Genomic DNA, 11150 nt, shown 5'->3' with positions numbered 1-11150 from the left:
TCTATCTGGGTACGTACATGCATGTCCGTGTCAAGACAAGCAAAGGTTTTTTCTTTTTACTCTGGAAGAGGCACCGAGCTCAAAATAAGCATCAGTACTAGGTATCCAATATCATCTGTCAAGTGGCACTACCAAGAAATGGCAGCGGTAACACGAACCCACAATTAGTACTAGTACAGCTCCGGATGGCCTACAAGAGTCAGTCAGTAAAGGATGCAGAGAAAAAAGGTCGGTTTGGTTGCACTAAAATTTCTGCATTCAGAGGATAAAGATTCATCCAGGCCAGGCGACACGAGCGGCCTCAGAATCAACATTTATGCTCCTATTTACAGAGAAGATGGACGGATGAAGAACTCGAAGCAACGAGTTAGAACAAGTGTCTCATGATGATTCACTAGGCAGGCAGGCAGAGGAAAATCGAGCTCGATCTCTAGTAGTATGAACAAATTGCACTGGTTTAATTTAATTTATCTCTACCAGCAGGCAGACTGACTAGCTAGCAACTGCGGCTAATTCTTCACTCCGAGTCTGCTCCTTATACTTCCACTCTCCACACGATCTTCTCGCCGCGGCCTCCGGAGCCGGCATTCACGCCGTGCGCGTGGGTGCGCTCTGCGGCCGCCGCGACGCGGGCGGGGTGCACGGCGGTGGACTTGGCGCGGTCGCCGTGCGGCGGCAGCTCGCAGGCCTCGCCCACGGAGCCGGACCTGATGTCGGCCGGCGGGATGAAGCAGTCCACCGACAGCCCCGGCACGTTGAAGGCCACCTCCTCGATGCTCCAGGCCTCCTCCATCCGCGTCTTGGTGTGGCTCATGGCCGCCTCGCCGAACCGGAACAGCGTCACGGCGGACCGCCCGGCGTGCGCGATCATGATGCCCTCCACGGCGCGGTAGTCCTCCAGGCACGAGCTGATGGTGGTCTCCCAGTACACGGCGTCGCCGCCGGAGTGCGGCTGGATGCGGGTCAGGTGCGAGTCCTCGATGTGCACGATGAGCCCGGTGCGCTGGCTGAAGTAGCCGAACAGCACGTGCCGGATGATCTCCGCCGGCCCCTCGCTCCGCAGCTTCAGCGTCTGCGGGTCCGCCGACAGCTTCAGGATGAAGCAGTCCTCGCCGTTCACCTTCTTCTCGCCCACGCAACGCGCCTCCGCGAACAGGCCGGCTGTGGTAAGCGGATCAAGACCCTGCATTGCAAGTTCGTGGGGAGAGCATGGTAAGAAGATTTGCGATGCGACTTGTGAGGTGGTGGTGGTGGGAGAGAATCGAGGGGTGAAGAAGCTAAAGGTGGCAATGTCGAGACCTGCAGGACGCGGCGGAGGGGGCGAACCGGGCCTTTCGCGGCGTGGGCACCGAGCCAAGGGGTGTGGCGCCAGACAAGGCGGCCGTTGCAGCCGGCGTGGACCTTGCTGCCGCCGACGGCGAGCTCGACGTACCACATGCCGGGGGCCATCGTCCACAGCACGAAGCCGCCCTGCTCGACGGCAGCGGCGCCGCGGCCGCTCGGCCCGCGGTTCTTGACGACGCGCGTGGCCGTCTCGAACTCGGACGCCACCATCCGCACCTTGCCCATGGCGTACGCGTTCCTCACCGACTGCAGCATCTTGTAGCCGCCGGACGCCGCCATGTACTGCTGCAGGATGTACTGCGCGGACGACGACTCCTGCGAATTCCCAGAGCAGTGAAGTGAAGTGAGTACCAGATGCACGACCAAAAGCGGCATCACTTGGAAGCGAATCAACATAAGATGTGGACGTACAATGGGGGTGCCCTTGATGGAGAGGAGGGGCAGCGGGTCGGCCAGGTTGGACGAGATGGGCGCGAGAGGAGCGCCCATGACGCCGAGGAGGAGGCGGAGGTCGGAGTGCCGGAACGAGCCGCTCGAACCGCCAGGGCCGGTGGAGGCGGAGGCCATGGACGGGGTGCGCGTCAGGTGGCCGCGGACCCAGTGACCGAACCCCTCCCGCCGGCCGGAGTCCTCTCCGACGAAGTCGCCGGCGGCGAGGCGGTCGGCGTCGGGGCCCTCAATGAGCGGCTCGAGCACCTCGCCACCCGGTCGGAGGCTGCCAGAGCGCGCTATGAGCTGCTCCGGAAGGTACTGCTGCTGCTCCATCTGCTTCTCCGGCGGCGGCGGCGGCGCCTTGCGACGGCGCGGGATCAGCATTCTTGCCGGCGACGCGCTCCTGGCCGGGGTCTTCCCGCGGGACCTCGCCGGCGACAGCCCCCGCACCACCTCCTCCTTTAGAGCGGCGAAGAACCCCTGCTTCCTCTCCTTCTCCATGGCACTAGCGGATAACGAGCTCTAATAAGGGAGGCAAAAGGATCTGCTTGCTTCACGGGGAGGGCATGGAGAGTGCGGCCGGCCCAGGAGTGGAGTAGAAGGGGAAAGATGTGAAGCGAGTGCGAGAGGTAGAAGGCGACGGGCGGGGGCGAGATGAGACGGAAAAAGAAGCCGGAAAAGAGGAAAAGATAAAGGGCGGGCGAGATGGGGAAACCGTCTGACGCGAGAGCGCTGGGGCGAAAGGGAAAGAGGCGAGCGAGGTGGGGGATGTCGGGAGGAGATGTGCCTGGGCTTTCTCTCGCTTGCTCGATGCTACTAGTATAGCTATGGCATGGCTCGTGCTTTCGACAGTGTCACTCACACGAACGGTGAGGCCGGCCGAACAAACTGTGGAACAGAATTAGAATGAGGCAAGAGCAATAGAGACCCACAACCTTACATTGGATGTGATGGTTTAGTCCACAAACTTGCAAAAGGTGATCAAGTCATTCATAAACTTGCAAACTATGTAATGGTTTAGTCCACAGCCAATCGGAGACAGACAATTGGCGCCTAGCTGGCTGCTGCGTGGCACACCTGGTCGGACTGGGCCTTTTGCAGAAAACCCCTCAACGTTTCTGAAAATCACGCCCGCCGTCCCTGCTTCACTTGTCTTCTTTATCCCTGCCCAAATCCCTAGCTCTCTTCTATTTTCCCCTTTCCCCTGTCCAAATCCCGACGGCGAGAGAATGAGAGCGTCCGATGGCGGCGGCGGCGAGAAGCAGAGCGGTGGCTTACGATCCCATGGAGTAGGCGTCGACGCCGACGGGTTCCTGGGCGGCGGCGGGCCTGGAGAACCTAGCGCCAGGGTCATTGCTGTTCTTGACTTCGGTGGCAACAAGGTAAGTACAGAAATCCCAGTAATAATGAGCTGCAGAATAATGAGTTGACTTAGTACAAGGCAGAGCAATTGTTCATCATTTTTCAGGAGTTCTTGACCTGAATTGCTTATCATTTTTTCAGGAGTGGAATGGGGAAAGGGATGGCAGAGCAATGAAGTTGGAGGCCAGGATTAAGGATCTAGCCATGAAGAATATGGAGTTGGAGGCCAGGATTAAAGTACTTGAAGCAGAAACTAAAAGAAATGAGAAAGAAAAGAGAGCAATTGTCAAGATGCAGAAGCAAAGAGAGCAATTTAGGGAAAAGATTTTTTGTTTTGGAGCTCTTCTGTATGTTGGCCTGTTTGCCATTGTGCTAGCTGTCATTGTTAGCAAGTAGGGTGTTTTTAGTGTGAGACATGTTGATGTAGTACTGATGAAAGAAGTTCAGAAATGTTGATGTAGTACTGACCAAATAAAGAAATGATGAACTGAAATTGTTTTTCAGAGCACTGAAATTGTGCACATGGTAATGATGATGAAATTGTTTTGCCTCATGAAGAAATGATGATGAAATTGTTTTTCAGAGAAGTGAAAGTGTGCATTGTGCCAAAATTCAGATAGTTGCAGCAAAATTCAGATAATGCAAGCAAATTTCAGTTAACTTAACTGCAAGCAAAATTCAGATCAAGCAAATTTCATTTAACTTAACATTGTAAATTTTAGTTTAGTTAAATTCAGACCATTGTATTTGGAAGGGGCCCAGGTATCTATTTTTGGATGTGTGCACATGGGCACAATATGGGCAGAATGCAACACACATAGCAACATAATATTTGGCAACACTGCAACATAGGCAACATAGATAACATATGCAACATAGATAACAGCAGCAGCTCAAAATAGATAACAGTTCAACAACATCTTTAGTTCAACATAGGTAACTTATATGCCAATATATAATCAGCATACCTGACTACTCCCTTCTTCTTCTTCTTCAGCTGCTTCTTCTTCTACTCCAACAGCTGCAGATCTTCACTGTTTCTTCATCTGTTGCAGGCGGATGGAGCGACGCACTGGCTCCTTCTTCACTGCCCCCTTCTTCTTTTGCTCTGGCTCTGGCTCCTTCACCTCTTTTTCTTCTTTGATCTTCACGTCTTCTGGCAGGAGCTCGACGTCGATGGGCATGTTTCTGCCACCCTCAATGTCGACCCACGCAACGAAAACAACGTCGTCAGAATCGTCGTCAGAGATGGCAACAACCTCTGTCAGGTCGTCATCGGAGTCGTCGTCCGCTGGGTCGATTGGAGCAGGCAGCGCGAGCACGACGCCAACGACGTCCGCAGGGTCGTCGTCGAGGGGGACCGGGGCCAGAGAGGTTGTGGAGCGATACATCCACCACCTAGCTCTCTGGTACGGATCCACGCTGAGCGTGGCCTCCCGCATTGCCCAGACGAGGAATAACGGCGGTGGCACCTTGAGGCCCTTGGGGAAGGCACGCGCATTCTCCTCGTCCGTCAGCACCTTGGCCAACCCGCGCGCATGATGGAGCATGAGCTTTGCGCTCGGGAACCAGGTGCATACCTCTCTGATCTGCGTGCGGAACGACTGGTCGTTGCCGGCAAGATCCTCTAGTGATCTCTTCCAGCCCGCATTGTTCACCATGGCGGCGGTGGCCGGCGGTGGTGAGTGGAGTGGGGAGTGGAGGCGACACGGTCGATGAGTGGAGTGGTGGGTGGGTGGGTGGGGCGGCGGTTTTATTGATGTGGTGGGTGGGAACGTGAACCGTCTAGAGGAGAGTGGGCGAGTGGGAGTTGGCCTCTCTGTTATCAGTACAAGATACTTCCTCCGCCCCTCCCTAACAAGTTCCTACTCGTAGCGCACTGGCATTGCACTCTACTTCTATAATGACAGGTCCTGGGTTTGAGACCCAGGCCAAACATTTTTTTATTTTTTTTTATTTTGGGCACAAACTCAGTTAGTTCATTTAGTTCAGTTAGTTCAGTTAGTTCATTTAGTTCATTTAGTTCAGTTAGTTCATTTAGTTCAGTTAGTTCAGTTAGTTCATTTAGTTCAGTTAGTTCATTTAGTACAATTCATGCAAAATGGTGCAAATGCCCATCAACTCATAGCAAAATTCAGCTGGTGCAAATGCCCATCAACTCATAGCAAAATTCAGTAAAATGGTTCTAACTGAATATAAGATGCCTCAGGTGCAAAATTCAGCAAAATCAATAAGTTACAAGTTTATGCCTCTAAAAAGTTCACCCATGACACAATTCATGCATCAGGTGCTGTATTCAGATCTGGAATCACCATAGGTCTGTCATCTCCACATAACAACCATAAGAAGCCCCTTCCTGCACCTGAAGATGTGCCAGCTTCACCTGAAGATGTTCCTGCAACTGAAGTTGCTGCATTTCTTCCTCTGCCCCTCCCTGCACTTGAAGATCCTCCAGCTGCAGCATTTCTTCCTCTACCCCTTTCTACACCTGTAGTTGTGCCAGTTGCTGCATTTCTTCCTCTGCCCCTCCCTATGCCTGAAGATGTGCCAGTTGCTGCATTTCTTCCTCTGCCCCTTTCTACACCTGAAGATGTGCCAGTTGCTGCATTTCTTCCTCTGCCCCTCCCTGTACCTGAAGTTCTGCCAGCTGCTACATTTTTCCTTTTTCCTCTGCTAGCAGGTTGTGAGCTTTCTCCTCTTTCAGTTATCCCAATGTTCATCTGTGTTGTCACTGTTGGCTGTGGAATTGCAGCAGCAGCTGCTGCAACAAATGCTGATTGTTCTGGTAGAGGGCCATGGAACCTTTGTGGAGCCCTGTGAGATCTCTCCCTCCTGGTCATGCTTGAAACCATGCTGTCTGGCAACTGGCTTGGATCCATGCCAGGGTTTGCCAAGTGAGGAAAAATGTTCTGCACAACAAAGTGAGATGAGTTATGAGATGAGCAAAGAAGTTCAGAAAGATTAATGTAAAATGCAAAGAAGTTCAGAAAGATTAATATAGTGGAACAAAGTGATGTACTTGTACAAATGTTGGATCATCATAGTCCTCATCTTCTATTGGATCTCTAGGTCCCATTTGAGCTTCCTGGTACTTGTAGTGCCCCTTCCTGTTGTGATCAGGTCTGCCACATATGGAGCAGTGCATTGTCACTCCATTTTTGTTTGGCACTCTAACACCAGCTTTCATCTTTTCCTCTGGTGTCTTTTTCCTATTTTTTTGGGCCTTCCTAGTTGTTTAGTGAAGATAGGTGGATACACTTTATCCCCATCCATCTTCTCCCACATTTCAGGGTCTCTAAGAGGCATCAGATTGTATCCATAGGCTTTCAAATAGGTTTGGACAGAGTAGCACTCATGGACCATTTCCTCTGGATCAATCCTCTCCTCTCTCATACATGCAACTCCATGACTACAGGGTATTCCTGACAGCTGCCATCTATCACAGTCACACCTGAACAAGGCAAGGTCCACATTGTAGCTGTTAGGACCTGATTGTACCTTGAACAGTTCCTGTCCAGCACCAGCAACATGACAGTTAGCTGCATATTCAATATTTTTTTCAAGCTTTTTGAGAATCTTGGGACAGATTCTATGTCCTGTCCATTTTTTAGCTGCTTCTCTTTGTTTGCTCTGCATTCTGTGCATAAGCTTGTAGAAAATATTTTCTAACATTGATAGCACTATCATTTCCCTAGCATCCAAGATGTAACTGTTGAAAACTTCAGAATTGTTGTTCAACACTATGTCACATTTAGGAAACTCACTAAAGAATGCTTTCACCCATGTCTTTGGATTCAATCTTTCAGTCCAATCAAAAGCTGCAGCACTATGTTCATCCATCTTCTCACAATTTGCTCTTCACTTCTGCTTGTTAGTAGATCTTGCTATGGCCCATAAGTCTTGTTTCAACACTTCTCCTTTGTGCTTCTCATGGAAGTTTTGATAAATGTGCCTCACACAAAACCTGTGTTCTGCATCTGGCCACACTTTTATCACTGCATTTATTAATCCCTTTTGCTTGTCACTCATGATTGTGAAAGGTGAAGTGTTTATGATATTAAGATCATCTCTAAGAGTGGTCAAAAACCATTCCCAAGCACTAGTACACTCAACTTCAACCCAACCCATTGCCAGAGGGAATATGCAGTCATTAGGATCTATGCCAACAGCAGTCAACAACATCCCTTTGTACTTTGTTTTCATATGACACCCATCAACAAATATAATAGGCATGCATCCCTGAAGCCAACCTCTTTTGCAAGCATCATAAGACCAATACACTGATTTCAAACATTTTCTGCCCATTGGGTACTGTTCATTTGTCACAACATGAGTGGACACCAGAAATGTGGAGCCAGGGTTACATGTCCTCAGTTCCTGACCATAGTCCCACAACTTACTAAACTGTTCATCCTCATCCCCACGAATTATCTTCAGAACTTGTTTCCTAGCCCTAGCTAACTTCCATTTGTTGACAGTAATGTGAAGCTCCTTTGTAACCTTCCTTGAAAATGTGCCAAGCCCCATCTTTTGGTCATCCCTGAATTCATTAATGAAAATTTTTGTAAGGAAATTGGCTGTCAGTGCTTTCAACTCCCATGCCTTCTGACACTTGTGGACTGCAGCATAAACCTTTATCACAAAGCCCCCTGTCCTATTGTCCAATCCAGCTTTAAGAAGCCATGGACAACCAGGCTTGCACACTGCCTCCAATCTGGTTTTTTCATTCTTTACCTTCTTGATCTCAACTCTGTTCCTTATTGAATATGCATTCAGAGCTTGCCTCAGTTGCTTGACATCTGCAAAGACCATGCCTACTCTGAATATAGGAGAGTCCATGTGCACCTTTGCATTGAAAGCACTGAACTTGTATTTTAGGTTATCTTCTTCTTCTCTGGACAAATCAAGGTCCTCATCCTCAAGTACATATTCAGGCTCATCATCTATCTCTTCTGGTTCCTCTTCATCCACACAAAAATCAATGTACTCATCAAAGAGATCATCATCTCCCTCATCAATGCTGAAGTCATTGTCACTAAAGTCTGAATCTGTCAATTCTTCTACTGTCTGTGCTTGCTCTGAAACTGCAATTTGCAAGTTTGCACTTGATGTCTCTGCTGCTTGAACTGAAACTTCCATGTGCTGACTTCCACTAGCTTCTTTCTCAGAGAGAATAATTTCAACCATTGATTTGGACATTGAGCTGGGCATTGTATATATGACATCATGCCTGCATATCTGAATAAAATCTGAATGGTCAATCAATATCTCCAGCACCTTATGGACTGCACTTGCTGTGATCATGTACTGGACATCAACATCTCCTCTAATTGGCACCAGCTCTTCTGACAATAGGCACCCAGGCCTACACCAATAGATGTGGTGCTCCCACACAGGATAGCTCAACCATTGCAGATGCTTCTCAATAAATGAATATGAGAAATTAGAAGCAGAGCAATAATCCAGAATCTCCACACTAGCACTTGCATACTCCAGGTTGCTACTTGGTCTACAAAGAATGCCATTATGCTCAATCTGCAAAGTGAAGAATGTAGATTCCACAGCCATGCCCATTGCTGCATCACACACTGCAAAACAAATTCAGAGCATGACCAGCAATATTCAGACAATGAAAATATTCAGCAGTGTCAACATTATTCAGACTTTCAGAGCAGTACAATATCCAGAATAGTAACATCAACTATCCAAAATCACACATTTTCATTTAGCACTACCTAAAAACCACACATTTTCATATATCCTACCCCAAAACCCAAACTTTATGGCCCAATACCCCAACTTTATGTCCCAAAACCCCAACTGTATGGCACAATCTTCAGAATCAACATGTTCACGATCAACTTCAACATTGCAACCAGTACAGGCTTAAATCCACATATTTCCTAGCAAAATAACTGAACTTCATGACAGAAAACATCAACTTTAGAGCCCTAAACCCCTACTTTCCTCTGCTCCAACAACATAAACCCTAGCAACCGAACCGAACCTCCAATCCCACTCCGCAGCAACCTTCTAATCTACCCCGGCGACCAAGCCCGGCGAGTAACGGTGTCGATCAACCCCGGCGACCAACCACGACGAGTGCCAAAAAAGCAAACGGAAAGCAGAGGTGAAGGAGGGCAGGCCTTACCGTAATCCGGCGGAAATGCGCCCGGTTCGCGGACGAGGCCAACGGATTCTGGTGGCTCCATGGCCGCCACGATGGCCGGCGACGTCGCCGCCGTCGCTGGCGTTAGGGGAACGGACGCCGTCGCCACTCCCCGCGGCTCCCGTAACTCTGAGGCGAAGTGATTTCCCGACCAGGTGAGAGGGGCCGCAATATTAAATAGCCAAGGGAGGCCAGACAGGGACGGCGGGCGTGATTTCCAGAAACGTTGAGGGGTTTTCTGCAAAAGGCCCAGTCCGACCAGGTGTGCCACGCAGCAGCCAGCTAGGCGCCAATTGTCTGTCTCTGATTGGCTGTGGACTAAACCATCACATAGTTTGCAAGTTTATGGATGAGTTGATCACCTTTTGCAAGTTTATGGACTAAACCATCACATCCAATGCAAGTTTGTGGGTCTCTAGTGCTCTTGCCTCAATTAGAATCTGGATAGGTTTTTGAATTTCTGTCATCACGAGCCCAAGGCACGCCTTCCAGGGTGGAGGATAATTGAGCGCCGTATCGCCGTCATGTGTGTTTCTTTTCATGCAGTATAGTTACATGCATGTGGTGCCAAGATAGACGTGGGGGCAGTGGGTGGGTAGGTAGGTAAATGTGATGTGTTCTTGTATCTATCTATCTATCTATCTATCAGTGCAAAACTTCAGGGTCCGTAGCTGTCGATCTTAGTCGGCATGCTGCCTCCTTGATTCAGGGCTCGCCGCATGTGTTGCCTTCTCTTTCGAAATCAATGCTACCGCTAACTAAACAAGGATGTCTTCTAAGCATGGGAAGCTTTGAGAAAAAGAAATGGCATTTGCAAGTACCGCTAAATACCATTCCCTGCAACCGCAGATGAGTGGTACCGATGCCATTGGGTACAACAACTAATCCCTACGGTGGCATTGCGCCTGTGCACGTACGTGCTTCTTCCGCGGACATGACACAACTTATTCACACTGGCGACCACTGCTACAGTGGCGTTGATGTAGTACTGTTATCATGCTGCGAACGGCTTATCCGAGGTCCTTTGTTTCCAAACAAATCATGGCCGATGGCGCATCTGAAACGGAGCCGCGCGGCCCCTCCCCAACGTGCAACCATCGCTTTCTTTCTGCTCGGCCCCAGCGCCACCACCGCACCGCGGTCGCCCCAAGTCTCCTACCAACACCAACACGGCGCCGATCGAACCCGTCCCGTGGCGTGGCCGGGGGCCCGAAACGCGGGCGCCAACCAACGGGCAGCGGCGCCGCGGCGGCATCGGCGGAGAGATGCCAAAAGCGCGGCGCGAGGCCACGTGGTGCGGCCGGGCGAGACGGGGCCGAGGCCGGGGCGGGGGCACAGCACATGACGCGCTCGTGAGGGGCAGGGGGCAGCGTCGGCGTCGTCGATGCCCGGCTCCGCGCGCAAGTGCTGGTGCGTGACTTTGACCTGCCGTTGCTGCGCTGTCGGAGGCCGCGCGCTTGCCTCGCCGCGCCTTGACCGGGTCGACCGTCGACGTGAGCGGGCGCCGTGCGGGGCACGGCACGTCGGCGCCATCCGATCTCCTTCTTGCCCGTTGCGGTGATCCCGTCTCGGGCGGTGATGTATTTCTCCAACGGACACGATCAAGGCAAAGCTGCACGTCTGCGTCTTGGAGATCTTTGTATACGGCAAATATGGCACGTTCACGCGATGCGTGCATATGTTTTGGGAAGGGAGGCTGCGAAGCTCAATAGTGCTATCATGTCGTTGACTTGTAAGTTGGCATAGGCACGAGCAGTGTAGGTAGGCATTTTTGTCTTGTTGCTGTGTTTTCACGTGCATGTGTGGGTGAGTGGGTGACCATGTGAAGCCATGATATTCGCCT

The 11150-nt window shown here is 50.8% G+C and overlaps 1 protein-coding gene across 1 annotated transcript; it reads right to left on the bottom strand.

Annotated features, from left to right (window-relative positions):
* Positions 1-272: 272 nt before the first annotated feature.
* LOC119363141 lies at positions 273-2562 on the bottom strand. The gene is made up of 3 exons (XM_037628453.1): positions 1756-2562; positions 1300-1659; positions 273-1183 (listed from the first exon to the last, which is right to left on the bottom strand). The coding sequence occupies exons 1-3, from the start codon at positions 2275-2277 to the stop codon at positions 536-538; spliced, it is 1530 nt and encodes a 509-aa protein (XP_037484350.1). The 5' UTR covers positions 2278-2562; the 3' UTR covers positions 273-535.
* Between the last annotated feature and the right edge of the window lie 8588 nt (positions 2563-11150).

This window comes from Triticum dicoccoides, chromosome 2B (assembly GCF_002162155.2).
Source record: "Triticum dicoccoides isolate Atlit2015 ecotype Zavitan chromosome 2B, WEW_v2.0, whole genome shotgun sequence".
In the NCBI taxonomy this organism is placed as follows: Eukaryota; Viridiplantae; Streptophyta; class Magnoliopsida; order Poales; family Poaceae; genus Triticum; species Triticum dicoccoides.
This window is presented reverse-complemented; position numbering and strand designations above follow the sequence as displayed.

What these genes read in the sequence shown, in the direction of transcription:
- LOC119363141 (XM_037628453.1), bottom strand. Translation starts at nt 2,277, where the DNA reads ATGGAGAAGGAGAGGAAGCAGGGGTTCTTCGCCGCTCTAAAGGAGGAG. An exon ending in CCATCAAGGGCACCCCCATT is followed by an intron (nt 1,660 to 1,755) that starts GTACGTCCACAT and finishes GGGAATTCGCAG; the next exon opens with GAGTCGTCGTCCGCGCAGTA. An exon ending in CCCTCCGCCGCGTCCTGCAG is followed by an intron (nt 1,184 to 1,299) that starts GTCTCGACATTG and finishes CTTGCAATGCAG; the next exon opens with GGTCTTGATCCGCTTACCAC.